The 17061-nt window shown below is 41.7% G+C and overlaps 1 protein-coding gene across 1 annotated transcript in view; it reads right to left on the reverse strand.

Moving 5' to 3' along the window:
* Window positions 1-17061, reverse strand: part of CAT (catalase) — a 37765-nt gene that overhangs the window by 11168 nt on the left and 9536 nt on the right. Inside the window, exons 2-8 of the mRNA XM_060103267.1 lie at window positions 12263-12434; window positions 11089-11199; window positions 9982-10112; window positions 9415-9519; window positions 8689-8814; window positions 3160-3351; window positions 2545-2697 (exon numbers count right to left, since the gene is read on the reverse strand). Coding sequence (XP_059959250.1) covers window positions 2545-2697; window positions 3160-3351; window positions 8689-8814; window positions 9415-9519; window positions 9982-10112; window positions 11089-11199; window positions 12263-12434 — 990 coding nt within the window. The remainder of the gene's footprint in view (window positions 1-2544; window positions 2698-3159; window positions 3352-8688; window positions 8815-9414; window positions 9520-9981; window positions 10113-11088; window positions 11200-12262; window positions 12435-17061) is intronic.

Consider the following 17061-nt stretch of genomic DNA (forward strand, 5'->3'; position numbering starts at 1 on the left):
TTTGCTCTTAACAAAAAGAAGATTTCTACAAAACTAACCATACGGGAAATTATTCCAAAAAAGCACCTCCCATGTTGCATTCTGGTTTATGTCAGATACACTTTGAGCTCTGAGACTTCCTAGACATAAACAAAATACTACACAAAGAAAGCCACAGTGCAAAACGATGGCCCTACATTGCCACAGGTCCTGAATCAAAGATTAAATTACATATTTACCAAGGCAGGAGGTTTTGCCTCACACATATTTACCAAGGCAGGAGGTTTTGTAATTTCTTTCAGTTAGTGTTGAAACAAAAAGCTTTATGATTAACTCCGCGTCAATCTTAGTATACAATTATTTAAATATTCCCATTAGTCAAAGCTCTACTACATAAGCAGAGAAAGTAGTAGTAGTTTTATTTCATTGCCTTCATTATTGGCCTTGAATCCGAATGAATATTCTTATGTCCCTAATTCTATGGGCCAAAATACAAACCAAGTTGAACAGGACAACTGATGTGATTATTTTGTACCAAATCACTGAGGCCAACGTGCTCAATCCACTCTCGCCATTCTCTCGATAATTTGCTCTGGGCTGAGTGACGCTGCCTCCCATAATCATTTCAGATATCCCCTAAGGTAACATTCAGATGACTGGTCATGCAGCCGTGCCCAAGACCACCTACACTTTGGAAGCTGGTTGCCTCCTTTTACCCAAAACAGACTAACTTGCGCTCTAACTTTACCAACAGGACAGAAGACACAGTTGAGCCAAGAGCAGCTCCTGGATATAGCCTCATCATGTAATTCTGGTCTTGTGTCACCTTAGGTTTATAAGGCATCACTACCCCACCTGCAGGTGGAGACCTTCAAAGCTAAGGCTTCGAAATGGCCATACCCCGACCCCAACTTGAATGGAGGCCTTACCCAAGGCCCTGTGCCCAAGCTCCTTGCTGGGCTGGGGTGAGAAAGCAGAGCAAAGCTCTCCCACTCAATCAGTCAGGCCAACTTCTCCTCTCCCAGTAAACTGCAGAGTGTGGGAATGAAGAACGGCTGCACCTGCATCACCAGGTACTTAGGGGACAGTCTCTGTGACTTGCGTTATACTACTGCCTGCTTCTCACCATGGTCTGGCTTACACTTTGGATCCCAAAGTTTTAAAAGTTAATATCTGACCTTGTTGAAAGGCAACTGAGAACACTGTTCGTGACTGTACAACTACTACCACCTGAACATGCATTAGTTCTCATCAGGGTAATTTCCAAGCCCTCCGAACCGGCTCTCCACTTCCAATCCCTCCTCCAATGACATCCTACGTATTCCGGACAAAAGACTCCTCCCAAGGTCCCATGCAGATTCTATTACATACCTACTCAAAAAATCTTGGACAATTCCTCACTGGTCACCAAATGGCTAAATAAGTACAACAGTCCTTCCCTACTGTATGGCCTCCTATTTTAGCAGCCAGGACAGTCTTATCAATAGATAGGTATTCAATTTATAGTAAACTAAAAACTAAGATAAACTTACTTTCTATAAAAGGTTCAAATGTTCCCAATGTCAAAGCAAAAAGTTATTATTTAAAAAACAAAGGAAACTTAGCTTGCCTCCATGGAGAGTGACACCTGAACTGGAATCAGACACTTACATAAGAAACAGTTGTCAGTCACTGTGGTCTGATCTAGGGTATAAACTTTAAACTTTGTATCATGGTCAGTCCAAGAACATGAAAGATTGATTTACTCAATAATTATTAAGCCAGTTATTTTCCTATTAATTTCTGATCCAAGTAAGAGTTTTTCTCTCTTTGTACTCCTGAAAAAGCATACTGGTGAGTGGTGAAAAAATACTGAATGCCTAGGAACATTACCAAAACAAATGGTTAAATTAACCCACTGCCTTTAATCAATGGAAACATAAATTGAGTTTGTAAAAATCATCTCTGGGTCTCTTTCTACATGTGGCAAAATTCAAGCATCACCATAGAAGAGGAAATGAATAAAGTTATGCTGACCAAGTGTTATAATCAATTAGTGATAGTCCTCCATCCCATTGATTACAGATTGAAAAAGAATATTTTACCCCACAAATACCTAAGGTATTTCTACTATAACTTCTTTTTTTTTTTTGGTACACGGGCCTCTCACCGCTGCGGCCTCTCCCGTTGTGGAGCACAGGCTCCGGACACGCAGGCTCCGCGGCCATGGCTCACGGGCCCAGCCACTCCGCGGCATGTGGGATCTTCCCGGACCGGGGCACGAACCCACGTCCCCTGCATTGGCAGGCGGACTCCCAACCACTGCGCCACCAGGGAAGCCCTATAACTTCTTTTAAATTAAGAGCCTAAATGTCAAAGTCTTACCATATTGAGGGGCCTACAATGAAATTTGTTTTACACTGTAATGCTCATTTAAGGATGTTTCAGTCAGTCCCACAGGAACTAAGGACCCAGACAAAAGTTTAAGTGATGTTCTAGTTAATTCTTCATATAAAGGTCATGCCAAATTACACTCTGCACGCGCACACACTCCTGCCTCAGAACCTCTCAATCCACCAGGTTTACCTGAAGCATTTTGTCAGGGCTGGGCTCAATGCCAGGCGGCATGTTGCTTGGGTCAAAAGCCAACTGTTCAACCTCAGCAAAGTAATTAACTGGATTCCGGTTTAAGACCAGTTTACCAACTGGGATAAGAGGGTAGTCATTGTGAGGCCAAACCTAAAAATAATGGCATATTCACAATTACCAGACAACCAACAGAAGGAAATTAAAGTACCCATAAAAATATCAGCTTTCAAATACAATGAAGCCAATGACGATGAGTGAAAAGAACATTTTTGAATCCAACAAAATGATAAGAACTTAAGGTGAGTGCACTGGTTAAAACTTTCACAACAGTAAACAGTAAACACTGAGTCTTTCCCTGGGCAAAAGTACATCAGCTCATCAAAATTTGTTCCCTGCTAATAACAATATATCAGGCCACCCAGATGAACTTAGTAAACTCATCAAACAGGAACTGGAAGGGAAATGCTGGTGAGCCCTCATGCACAGGCTAGGAAACCCTTAAGTGGTACCACTGTGTTTTGTATACAACTTACGAATGCTTGACCACAATTTTTTTTAATTAGTTGCAAAGACACTTAAAAAAGAAAACAGTTTAGTTGTTAACTGACTCACCTTGGTAATATCAAATGGATTAAATGGGAAAGTTTCTGCCTGTTTAAATGTCATAACCTGGATGTAAAAAGTCCAGGAGGGGTAGTTGCCTGTGGCAATGGCATTAAAAAGATCCCGGAGGCCATAGTCAGGATCTTCATGGGCAAGTCTTGCTGCATCTTCAACAGAAAGGTTTTTGATGCCCTGGTCAGTCTACAGAATGAAAGAAAGAAGCTCAAACTGAAACTTATTAGCAAAGTTATCAAATTTTAATCAATAATTCATTGAAGGATTATGAGTAACACTAACCAAAGACTGGATTTTCCTTCTAACAGTAATCCTACTGTTCAAATCTGATACAAGTATGAATTTATCAGTAAGAAATTCTACTTGGGGCTTCCCTGGTGGCACAGTGGTTGTGAGTCCGCCTGCCGATGCAGGGGACATGGGTTTGTGCCCCAGTCCGGGAAGATCCCACATGCCATGGAGCAGCTGGGCCCGTGAGCCATGGCTGCTGAGCCTGCGCGTCCGGAGCCTGTGCTCCGCAACGGGAGAGGCCACAACAGTGAGAGGCCTGCGTACCGCAAATTAAAAAAAAAAAAAAAAAAAAAATAGAAATTCTACTTGATTATCCTGATTCTTCTCAATGTCCAGGGAATCTGTCTACACATTTTATATTTAAAATTAGTCTTTCTTTCCCTTTATGTATTCTATATTATTTGAATTTTTAAAATTGTTGACACATAGTTTATTTTCAATTTTTCACTCATAGAGAATGCTACATTACTGTCTTCAGACAAGCTAAAACAATTTTTGCTATAAAATATACATAAAATTTATCTTTTAACCATTTTAAAGTGTCCAATTCAGTGGATTTCTCTGAGGACATATCTTAAAATGGAATTGTTGGGTCATATGGTAATTCTATGTTTAAATTCTTGAGGAATTTCAAAACTGTTTTCCAGAGTGGCTATTATTTGAATTTTTATACTCATGCTATTTTCAGATCAGAAAAAAAAATTAAAATATAATTTTTTTTTTTTTTTTTGTCTGTGTTGGGTCTTTGTTCCTGCATGCAGGCTTCCTCTAGTTGCGTCGAGCGGGAGCTACTCTTTGTTGCGGTGCGCAGGCTTCTCGTTGCGGTGGTTTCTCTTGTTGCGAAGCATAGGCTTTAGGTGCCCGGGCTTCAGTAGTTGCAGCATGCGGGCTCAGTAGTTGTGGCTCACAGGCTCTAGGGCATGCGGGCTTCTGTAGATGTGGCACGTGGGCTCAGTAGTTGTGGCGCACGGGCTTAGTGCTCTGCGGCATGTGGGATCTTCCTGGACCAGGGATCGAACCCGTGTCCCCTGCACTGGCAGGCAGATTCTTAACCACTGCGCCACCAGGGAAGTCCAAAATATATTTTAAAAATAAGTAAATGATTAATGAAATTAAAGGACTTCCCCTTTTTTTTGCATGACGTAATTTTTTAAATTCCCTGTTTTATAATAACTCAAGTCAGTTACTGAGATTGTGCTGAGCTAGTATCCCTCCACCCCAACTGTCTTCCTTTTTTCTTTTTTTTAAGAAATCACAGAATCACAGTTTGTAGAGCTGAAAAGAACTTCAGTACAGCCGCTCTAAAGCAATTCTCTGAGTATGAGCAACCAAAATTAGTATTCTGACTTTCTAAACAAGCCATTAAGACCCAAAGAACTTAAGTCACTTTCACAAGTGCTCCTATTATCATCCCATCCTGCTCTTCAATAGAGTTCCCACCGGTGTCTTATTCTGAAAGATCCCCAACAAGTCAGGCACCATGGAAATATTTCTTTAGCAAGTCAACTCTGGAAGGCTGGTCTATTTCTACCACAGAAATCCCAACTCTTTCTAGCCAGTGGGAAGGTTTAAACTCTTCTTACTATTAGATCTTCAGGATTAGAAAATGGAAGTCACCATCTGCAGATCACCCAGATAATACGGTAAACTGTGCAATAATATTTCAATACCTTTCTGATTTTAACTGAATCCCCTGGGTTTAGAAAAGAATAATCTTAGGTCAGAATAATCCAGATTGATGAAGCTATGTAGATCTCATGCTACCTCAGAGCTCTCTGCTGAACAGACCCATAAGCAATCCAATCTTTCCAGGACCACTGACAGCTGGGACTATTAGCCAATTTTACTGTGACAGAACTGGAGCTCAGAGAACTCTTTTTTTAAAAAATAAATTTATTTATTTATTTTTGGCTGTGTTGGGTCTTCGTTTCTGTGTGAGGGTTTTCTCTAGTTGCGGCGAGCGGGGGCCACTCTTCATCTCGGTGCGCAGGCCTCTCACTATCGCGGCCTCTCTTGTTGCGGAGCACAGGCTCCAGATGCGCAGGCTCAGTAGTTGTGGCTCACAGGCCCAGTTGCTCCGCGGCATGTGGGATCCTCCCAGACCAGGGCTTGAACCCGTGTCCCCTGCATGGGCAGGCAGACTCTCAACCACTGCACCACGAGGGAAGCCCCCCAGAGAATTTTTAATAATATACCAAGTCACAGTTATCTAGAAGAGGGAAGATTTGAGTTCAGATTGTTTTAACTACAAAGCCACAACATGCTAGCTGTCTGAGATACAATCATTTAGTTCTGCTCTAAGTGACACTATGCTGCTCCTTTTGGCAATTACAAGCCAATGGGTCAACTGTTTCCTGCAACTGTTCCTTGCCAAAGATTATAGATCCAAGTCATAAGTAAAAAGACGGGTGACAGTTTTCCTGTTTGATATACCCACATAAGTTGTTCAGATAACAATTAAAACAGGGCAGAAGAGGGCTTCCCTGGTGGCACAGTGGTTGAGAGTCCGCCTGCCGATGCGGGGGACACGGGTTTGTGCCCCGGTCCGGGAGGATCCCACATGCCGCGGAGCGGCTGGGCCTGTGAGCCATGGCTGTTGAGCCTGCGCAACCGGAGCCTGTGCTCCGCAACGGGAGAGGCCACAACAGTGAGAGGCCTGCATACCACAAAAATAAATAAATAAATAAAAATAAAAAATAAATTAAAAAAATAAAAAAGGCAAAAGGGGAGCAAAGGGAAAACAGGCCAAAGTGGCTAACCAAGAGACTAAAGATGATTTACCTGCAGAAAACGGAGAAACTAAAAACGAGGAGAGCCCAGCCTCTGATGAAGCAGGAGAGAAAGAAGCCAAGACTGATTAATATCACACACCCGGTCCTATCGGTGGTCCCTGTCTCCCTTCTTGTACAATCCAGAGGAATATTTTTATCAACTATTTTGTAAATCCAAGTTTTTTAGTAGCTTTAGAAACAGTTTTAAGAAGGAGAAAATCCCACCTCATCCCATTTTTTAAGTGTAAATGCTTTTTTTTAAGAGGTGAAATCATTTGCTAGTTGTTTATTTTTTGGTACAACCAGAAAATAGTGGGATATTGAATATGGGAGACTTTGATTGTCTCGGGTGTCACCTTCATATTCCATAAACGGGGATAGCTTTTATATCCTATAATACAAAGCATACCAAATGGCAATTTGGAGTCAGTTGTGCATTTAATGACTTGAACACTTTAAATTACGTCTCTTCCCATGTTGTTTTTGGTAGAATTGTTTCCTAAAGCAAACCACTCCTTGATCTTGGCTCTCCTGGTCAGAATTTTATGCATTCTGCAACATCTTTCGTCATGGTAGTCCAGTTTTCCTAGTAACTTTATTAACAGGCTACAAACAATTGAAAATTTGAGTACATAGTGTGTATATGATATTAAATTGTGAATTAGTGGGACTTACGATGTAACAGCATATCAACGCTGGAAGATATTGGTACTTGATATTCCGTTAAGGAAAATTTGCCTCCAAATTTTAAGCTGGAAAGTCACTGAAATAAGTGACTCTGTGTAGTTGTGATTTTGTTTAGAAAAGAATCACAACTACATGATTTTTGTAGATTTTTTTGTACATATGTTAAGAACTGTGTACAAATTGAAATGTCTGTATACTGATCCTCAAAACAACCAATAAAATCTCAATTATGAAAGAAAAAAACAGAATTTTTGTTTTCTGACATTTGTAACTGATTTTTCTTTGTGCCTTGTTCATATTATATCCTCAATAAATCCTTAAAAATGGATGGATGGGACTTGCCCTGGTGGTGCAGTGGTTAAGAATCTGCCTGCCAATGCAGGGGACATGGGTTAGATCCTTGGTCTGGGAAGATCTCACGTGCCACGGAACAACTAAGTTGTGTGCCACAACTACTGAGCCTGTGCTCTAGAACCTGCAAGCCACAACTACTGAAGCCCGTGTGCCTAGAGCCCATGCTCCGCAACAAGAGAAGCCACTGCAATGAGAAGCCCACGCACCGCAAGGAAGAGTAGCCCCCGCTTGCCGCAACTAGAGAAAACATGTGCAGCAATGAAGACCCAACACAGCCAAAAATAAAATAAATTAGAAAAAAAATTATATAAAGAAATAAAGTTCTATTAAAAAATGGATGATGAATTAAAAAGTTAGGAGAAATGTTTTTGGAAAGATAGCATCAGATGTTGAAAATGAGAGTGAGATTGGTATTATAGATAGAAATGCCCCAATTCTCTCTTAATCCCCTCCTGGACCCCAAAACTATATATGCTCAGAACAAGGTACTCAGGGCTAGGAAAGGCAAAGCAATATAACACTTTACTGTTTGCTAACACTTGACTCTAAACTCCAACAAAGAACTCTAGGCTAAACCAGGTAGGAATTTCCTTTTACCTAGCTTGGAGACCTGTATTATCTCCTTTTTTTTTTTTAAATAAATTTATTTATTTTTGGCTGCGTTGGGTCTTCGTTGCTGTGCGCGGGCTCTCTCTAGTTGCAGTGAGCGGGGGCTACTCTTCGTTGGAGCACGCAGGCTTTTCATTGTCATGGCTTCTCTTGTTGCGGAGCATGGGCTCTAGGCACACAGGCTTCAGTAGTTGTGGCCCGTGGGCTCAGAAGTTGTGGCTTGTGGGATCTAGAGCTCAGGCTCAGTAGTGGTGGCACACGGGCTTAGTTGCTCTGCGGCATGTGGAATCTTCCTGGGCCAGGGCTCGAACCCATGTCCCCTGCATTGGCAGGCAGATTCTTAACCACTGCGCCACCAGGGAAGCCCTATCTCTTTACCTTAGATCTAAAACCTTAGATCTTCCTTCTCCAGAGAGAAAATAATATCAATGTGCACCTGCCGGCACCAGAAATATTAAACCAGAGAGCAAGCACAAAATGAGCATTTTCCCAAATATTTATGGCAGAGCTCCCAGGGTCCAGAAGAAGAAAGCTTGATTGCTGATAGTAGTGTGCTATTACCCCCCAGCCACATGAAGAGACCAAACAGAGACTATACATAGTTCTTCTAATTGGGCAGCGTGAGTCTATTCACTCAAGCTGTGGTCAACAAGAGTCATGGTCCTACTCAACCAGATCAATACTTGTCATCCTTGAGGGCAGAGGTACGGCTAACGTGGGGGAGGCCTTAATTCTTGCCCAATCCTCAGAAGAAGTAAGGATACGTGGGTGGTGGGAGCCTTCCACCACACTGCCCAAAGGCAACATGTACCTTATAATGGAATTTGCAGTAAACAGCTTTTCCATTCGCATCAACCAGTTTGAAAGTATGCGATCCATATCCATTCATATGCCTGTGTCCATCTGGGATCCCTCGATCACTGAACAGGAAGGAAACCTAAGGAACAGAAAAGTAAAGTGTAAAACTTTTCACTTTAAATCAAAACATCTTATATTTTTAAGACATTCCTAAGTTTCCATAAAAATCTCCTAATGACATGGAACATACTAGCCAAGTGCCCATAGGAAGGGTTACCATTTGTAAAAAATGACAAACAGAAGAATTTTAAAGCAGAATGATATATAAATCATTAACCTCATGGCTCAAAATTCTATAAAGAAACGTTAAAACAAATCTGAAAACTAGCCTAACTTGCTATTCAAATTTTAAGTTAATAGAAAATTTGTTTGGTACTACTTTCCCCTCATTTCCCTAATACAAAGAACTTTACTTCCTACTAGAAACTTTAATCCTTAATATTGCTAAATATTAATCAATAATGATTCTAGAATCACATAAGGTCTATGAATGGGGAAAGATTAAGAAAATCAATCATTATAAAACTCTTCAAGGATCAAGAAATCTGAGGAAGCCTCCCAAAAAGAAAGTCAAAAACCAATTCCAATAAAATAGCCAAAACTGGAGAAAAAGGTATGCGGCATAATTAACAGTTCCATATCAGGTGATATAATATAGTGAAAAAAGAGGTGTTCCCACCTGATGCAGAGACTCAGGACGCAGGCTCCAGAAGTCCCAGACCATATCAGGATCCTTTAGGTGTGTTTGAGGGTTTCTTTTTTGGCTGTGGATAAAGGATGGAAACTAAATGGAAAAAGAGAGAAAAAAATCCAAAAATTAAGTTTACAGGAATTATGGTGTCTTATACATTGCTTAACGCTAGGTTTACAGATTATAATTTTGAACAATGTAATCCTAGAATTTTAAGCTGTAAAACCCTAAAATGAAATTTGCCCTCTACAAGTTTCTAGGGCAAACTGCCTCTTTTTATTCATCTTCCAAGCTCTGCAAGGAAAACTGGACTATTCCCATAACATCAGTGAATCCCGAAATGCCAAACTAAGACCAATGATAACTGTTGTTATTTGACCTTATAAAAAGATATTAAATACAGGAAAAAAGTTTTTAAAAGGCCATCTAGCCAATCCAAATTCTCTTCTTTCTGCTTTTCCCAGGGCTTTTCCTCAAATGCCAATCTATGCAGAGTATTTGAAATCAATTTAAATCAACAAATATCTGCAGAGTGCAAAATACTTCATCACCTACCAATATGGCATCCCTGATGAAGAAAATGGGGGTGTTATTTCCAACAAGATCCCAATTACCATCCTCTGTGTAAAATTTCACTGCAAACCCTCGAGGGTCACGAACTGTGTCAGCTGAGCCCGATTCTCCAGCTAGAAGATTCAAACGAGAAAAATGAAGCCTCCACAAGAGTACTTTGCATCCAAGAAGCATAAGTCATAAAGAAGCACTGGGATCTATGCTTTCCAATTCATTTTCTAGAAGTAAATTAGGTATTTAAGTGCCTGGGTTATTGTTTCTACTACACACCAGCTAACTCAGACTAAAAAGTAAACAAAAGACTTAACTGAGAGAAATGAGAGAGTGTATGTAACAACAGCTGAAAAGATTATCCACTTAACATAAAAAGATAGCTTTGTTCAAACAGGTAATTAAAATTTAAATCAAGGGAAGAGAATAATTATGAAGATTAAGGTAGTGAACAAAGCGAATAAGTGAGTATCAAAATTATGAGGTTAATACTAAGAAAATGCGTCAAAACATAAATTCTTATTCTTAATTTCATTTACTTTTGCATTCCACAGTATTTTAAAAATGCACAAATTCATGCAGAAACAGAATTAATCAGGTATTGTGGTGTGTTGAGATGCAGGTTGATAGCTCTAACTCTTACTAGCTCTGTAACATGAGGAAAATCACTTACTCTCTCTGAAATAGAAAGAACCCCACCTTGCAAAGTAGATCTACAGACTATAAACAATGTCAGTAAAGCACCATCCATAGACGGCATAGAGTTAATTCTCAATAAAGGGCAACTGTTATCATGGCTACTGAGTAAGATTCCCACTTCATGCAACCACTTGTAGGAAAAACTCTTTCCAAATGTCACGGAATTGCAGAGGCGGCCTCTGCGTAAGTATGATTTCCTAAGACCTCAACAAACAGAATTATAAGTAACTTTCTACATGTCTTAAAATATTTTTTCTACTGTAAAACCTTGCTATCATTTGAAGAAGTGCTTGTTTTCTATTGTCTAGTAAGTTTTTTCTTGAAATTAAGTTATAAATGCCCCAGATTAGATACACGGTTGAGTTAAGCAACACCAGTAATGCAAACAGACCAACTTACCAACAGTGGAGAAGCGAACTGCAATGGGCGTCCTCTTTCCAATGTGCTCAAACACCTTCGCCTTGGAGTATCTGGTAATGTCATGCGTGACCTCAAAGTAGCCAAAAGCCCCTAAGGAAAAAGACACAGAAATCCTCATCACAAGACTGTCACTCAGGCCATCAGGCCCTCAATAGGCATCTGTGTGAGAGAGAAACTGGTGGCTTAGCACTGGCCTTCTGGGAGCTTCCAATATGATGGGAGAAGGGGAGATAACCAAACACAAAATGATGAGAGCAAAATGCAAAGTCCTAGGTCACTTAGTGCTAAGCTGAGTGCTACACAGCTGGAGCCAAAGAGGAGGAGGAGATGGGTGGGACCAGAAGGAATGAGCCAAGGTTGCCACAAGGACACAGGGCCTGAGAGGCCCCTGAAGTAGAGGCAGGACCTAGGAGAGAAAGAACAGGGTGGAGAGGAGGAAAAAACAGGGAGAGGATTGAGCACGTACGAAGGTCACCACAGAGCCAAACAACAAACTGAATAGCATATCAAAATCATGAGGGAAAAGACATGCAAAAAAAGCTGGAGAAGATGGAAGAGCAAATAAAGAAATTGGGAAGTCCTAACTGGGAGTCCAAGTAAGCAGCTAAAATAAAGCTTCTTCTTCCTTTCTATCAAGCTTTGTTTTTCCTATTGAGTTTTTAGCTTTCTTTTAAACACCACCCCCATCTTTTGTTTCTCCAATAAAAGCAAGATAAAAGTTTTACAGAAGTTTTCAACAAAAAGGAAAAATCACCACAAACCCACCACACTAACACAACCGTCATCGATTTTGCCCAGTTCATTCTAGTGTTTAGCCAGTTAAGTGCACCATCTAAATCGAATTATAATTACAGTATGTCTGTGTCAGTATTTCCACATTTTTACTTCTTCACTAAACTGCAAAATGGACTAAAAGGAAGATTACTTATTTTCAGTAAAAAATATTTTATATATAATGTGCAATCCAGGGAAATAACCATCATTTAATTATTGACTCCTCTATTGACAGACATTTTTTCCCTTCCTCCTGGAATGGAGATTTGGCACTTCTATTAAAGGAGCTCTGATCCTTTGAGAAGTAATTTTTAACTTCTGTGTTACAACACAGAACACAGTTAACTTCTTTGTTACAACAAATGAACACAGTTCTCACCTGCTCCTTTGGCGTGCACGACTCTCTCAGGAATTCTCTCCCGGTCAAAGTGAGCCATTTCATCAGTGAAAACCACATCCTGAACAAGAAGGGGCCCGCGGGGCCCTACTGTAAGAATATTGAGTTTGTCTCCTATTGGATTACCGGCTCCGGTGGTCAAGACATCAGGTTTCTAAGTGAACATGAGAGGAGAAGAGTGCAAGAGAGTCAGTACAATCACACACTTAATTTCCGCTATCACAGGGCACATCGTTTTGCATTTTTTATACCTTCTACCCAAACTCTTTTTAAATTTCCTCTGTCAAAAGTACTGAAATACTCAAAATATGCAATTGCCTGAAATTTATAGTCAGGTCGCAGAAATCCTAAGAAATCTGCTCTGAGCAGCAGGAAGATGGCTAAATAACTCGCCAACTTGCTCCACCCCTGCTCCAGCTCCAGCCGCCAGCCTCCACACAGGAAACCCCAGATGCGGATCCTCCCAAACGGATCATATGTGCTGAACGTGGAACGTCCAAACTAATAGTGAGATGATGGTCCCCACAGAAGCTATGCCTGTAAATGCTTTCCTCAATCTTACAAACTCTTCCTGACTGCTGCAGAGGTCAAGGCGGGTCATCCTGTACAATGCATTCATTTCTCTCAAGCAGTGTGTACCAGCTATTTGCAACATCTCTTTTCAATTCCAAAAAAAAAAAAAAAGTCAGTGGCTTTTGTTGTCACTGATGATAAACAATTATTGGTAAGATGGATTATAGTACTAATTTTCTTTTTTCTTTTAAACTTCTTTTATTAATTTATTTTATGTATTTATTTTTGGCTGTTTTGGGTCTTCGTTGCTGCATGCAGGCTTTCTCTAGTTGCAGCGAGCAGGGGCTACTCTTCCTTGTGATGTGCAGGCCTCTCATTGCAGTGCTGTCTCTTGCTGCGGAGCACAGGCTCTAGGCGCGCAGGCTTCACTAGTTGTGGTGCGTGGGCTCAGTAGTTGTGGCTCACGGGCTCTAGAACGCAGGCTCAGTAGTTGTGGCACAAGGCTTAGTTGCTCTGCGGCAAGTGGGATCTTCCCGGACCAGGGCTCGAACTCATGTCCCCTGCACTGGCAGTCGGATTTTTAACCACTGCGCCACCAGGGAAGTCTCTATAGTATTAATTTTCTAAAGATGCCAAATGTCTCTGAGATGAGACAGGTTGTTTTACGGTAATAAAGAATTAGTTTTCATACACCCAATTCTCGATTTCCGTTACATCAGAAGCCTCTCAGCTGTCCCTTCTCTAGAGTGGGGACAGCACTTTTAAGCCTCACGTGATCCTGGGCAGCTCTCAGCTGTGGTCACACTCTGCTTTTGACTACAGCCAACTGCCTCTCCCACGACCCCCCCTGGTCACTAGGAAATCAGGGGAGATGCAGAGCTAAGCCACCTCCAACTGGGTGGGTCCAACTCCCAGCCCTGCCAATTACCAGATGTGTGGCTACTAGCAAGTTACTTAGTATTTCTGAGGTTATTTTACATCTGAAAAATGGACAAAAAATAACTACTTCCCAAGGTTAACACATGGATTAAGAGAACTGAATGTACACAAAATAAGGCCACACACTAGGCAAATACATGTTACTGCTGTACTGGCCATGAGAAAGTGACCTGATACCAGAAACAAAGCATTTCTGGCTTTATTTTTCTAGAAACCATGACAGATGTGTAGGTATCCATCCAGACTCTCTCGCCCTATCCCCTAACCAATATCCCATGATGCAAGCTCTGGGCTTTCTCTAGGAATATGATGGAGTGTGGTTACTGCTGGTCCAAAGCTAATTAGAAAGGACAAACACAGACTCAGTGCAGTTGACAGAACTGCATATGTTCTGTATATGTTCCTCATTTCCCTCTGTAACTACCATTTCTCAAGCACCTGCCATACACAAGGCCTTATCCTAGCTACCTTCATTCAAGCCTCCCAAGAACCCAGTGAGATAAACGTCGTTACTCCCATTTAATGGGTGATGCCACATGCTCAGAGAATTTAAGTAACTTTACACAGATTTCAATGCGGCAGCCCACGATTACCTGCAACATATAACAAGTATGGAAGGGCAAAGATGTACCTGCCTACTTGCTGATTACTGGGGGGTTTTTGTTTGTTTGTTTTTTAACTCAGTGCAAGGTCACTTTAGAACTAGAATTTTTTTAAGACAGAGGAGCTTTTCTGTTGCTGGACAATTCTAAGAGCTCCCTCTCTAGAAAAGCAGCATCAGTACCTGTTAATTTGTTTACATCTTTCTGGCTGCCAATTCCTCGTGACATTCATACATGCTTCTCCTGGCACTCTTCCTGCCCCACCCATGCCACCCCATGAGCTGGGCCAAGGGCATCTTCTTGTGCCTCACAGAATAAATACTATAATTGTCTGTGTACTTCACAGTTTTTCCTCTCTAGACAGCACACTCCTTTTGCATCTATAGCCCTGACACCTGCCACAGTGCTCAGTTACCAACAAGTGCACAACCAATGCTGTGGATTCAACATGAGAATGAATTAAACTATGGACCAATATGAAATGGCCAAGAAGGATTATTTCTAAAAAGGAGGAGGATACAACAATAGTCTATGCCTCTCCCTGCACCTCCCCTCCAAAAAATAAAAGAGAAATATTTGAACTTATAACTTCATATTCTGATCAATCACCTTCAGACAAACTTCTTATAAAAACTGCTGCAGAAATTGGCAAAGAAGTACTTTGGCCTGGCTAAAAACTGGCACCATGATTAGAAAGAAGGACTCAAAGTTAAAGTAAAATTCCACTTTGGCTTTGCTGTTTGTATTTTTTGGCTCAAACTAAGACACGGATGAAGAAATTTTCCTGGGAGGAGTCAGGTTGGCTTTCTCTGATGAAATATTTTATCAACCTAGCTTCCACTGATTAGTGCCCACTGCTGACAGAATTTCCAAGAACTTGTTAGCCATCTTAGATTTCATTTTTAAATTGAAAAACAGTGGTCATGCAAACCATCCCCAACTTTCAATCCCAACAGAGTCATAACGACAGCTTTATATTCCCAGAGATCACTATAGAATATACCTAGTATTTCTAGCAAATCACTGTCTATGACACACCCGTGTACAGAAAACCAAAGACACTCCTGGTCCTCAGATTTCTTGGCGCTCCAGGCCTCTGTCCCGATCCAAAGAAGCGGGGAGACTTCCCCTGATGGGGCAGTTTGGGAAAGGGACCCAGGCCTACACAGGGCTCCACTCTCTCCCCTTTGGAAACTAATGGCTGCAGGCAGCAGCCATTCCTCTGGTAATCTCCAGAGCTGCCTAAACACAAGGGGTACATAAATTCAGCTTAGGAGAGTGGTCTCAGCAGGCCCTCTTGGCCAAAACTCCTAAGCCACGTACTCCAGTCAAACCTCTACTGATAATAAAGGTGATTGTGGATTCCTCTCATGCCACCGACTCCCTGCTTCTCTGTCAGCTTAAGTGTGCAACATGTATGTGAGAGGCCTAACTTACTAGACGCTCTCAAGCCTCAAAACAACAAATATCAGCTTGCTCTGCAGGTGCCGTTCTAAACTCCTTACTCGGTTATCACATTTAATCCATCTCTCCGAGGTAAGGGCTATAATAATCTCCATTACACAGAAGAGGAAACCGAGGCACCAAGAAGTTATACAACTTGCTCAAGGTCACCCACCTAGAATGGGGCAGAAGCAGAATTTGAACCCAAGCAGACTGGCTCGAGGACCCAAATCTTACCCACACACTATAGCACCTCTCAAAACAACACAGCTAACATCTCCTGCACATATTCTTCAGGCTGGGTAATTGACATGTATTAATCTACACACACGTTTTAGATAAATTAATTCTCACAGCAATACTGCAAAGTAAGGAGAATTATTATTCCATTTTCAATATGGGAAACCAAAGAGGAGGGAGGTTAAGTAACCTGGCAGGTGGTCAAGCCTCAATTTGATCCCTGTCTGACTATAAAGCCTGACCCCTCAGCTGACCTCCTTAAAGTTTAAGCCACATAGGGCTTCCTTGGTGGTGCAGTGGTTGAGAATCTGCCTGCCAACGCAGGGGACATGGGTTCGAGCCCTGGTCTGGGAAGATCCCACATGCCGCGGAGCAGCTAGCCCCGTGAACCACAATCACTGAGCCTGCGCGTCTGGAGCCTGTGCTCCGCAACAAGAGAGGCCGCGATAGTGAGAGGCCTGTGCACCGCGATGAGGAGTGGTCCCCACTTGCCACAACTAGAGAAAACCCTCGCACAGAAACGAAGACCCAACACAGCCATAAATTAAAAAAAAAAAAAAAAAAAAAAAGTTTAAGCCACATAAACTTCATTTACAACCACCCTAGGGAGGAGAATGATGGACTTAAGAGACATATCAACCAATGTAGTGTGTGAACGGTATTTGCATCTGACTTTGAACAAAGTGTTAAAAAAAAGAGAGACAGACAGTGTCAGGGGTCCCCAAGACCCCCCAGGTTCAGGGATTCCCTAGAACTCACAGAACTTAGCATCTAGGCATACTCAGGCCGTTATTTATTACAGCATTTAGGTACAAAGCAAAATAAGCAAGGAGAAAAGGCACAGTGAAGTCCAGAGGAAACCAGCACAAGCTTCCCAGAATCCTCTCCCAGGGTCAGGCAGGACATGTGCCGAATTTCCCCAGCAAAGCTGTGGCAACTCACGTGAAGTGTTGTCTCTCAGGGAAGCTTGTTAGAGACTCGGCACCCGGGTGTGTACTGGGGGCTGATCATAGAGACACCCTCTGACTCCCGGAAGGGAAGCCG

The sequence above is a fragment of the Mesoplodon densirostris genome, chromosome 7, assembly GCF_025265405.1.
Source record: "Mesoplodon densirostris isolate mMesDen1 chromosome 7, mMesDen1 primary haplotype, whole genome shotgun sequence".
NCBI classification, from domain to species: Eukaryota; Metazoa; Chordata; class Mammalia; order Artiodactyla; family Ziphiidae; genus Mesoplodon; species Mesoplodon densirostris.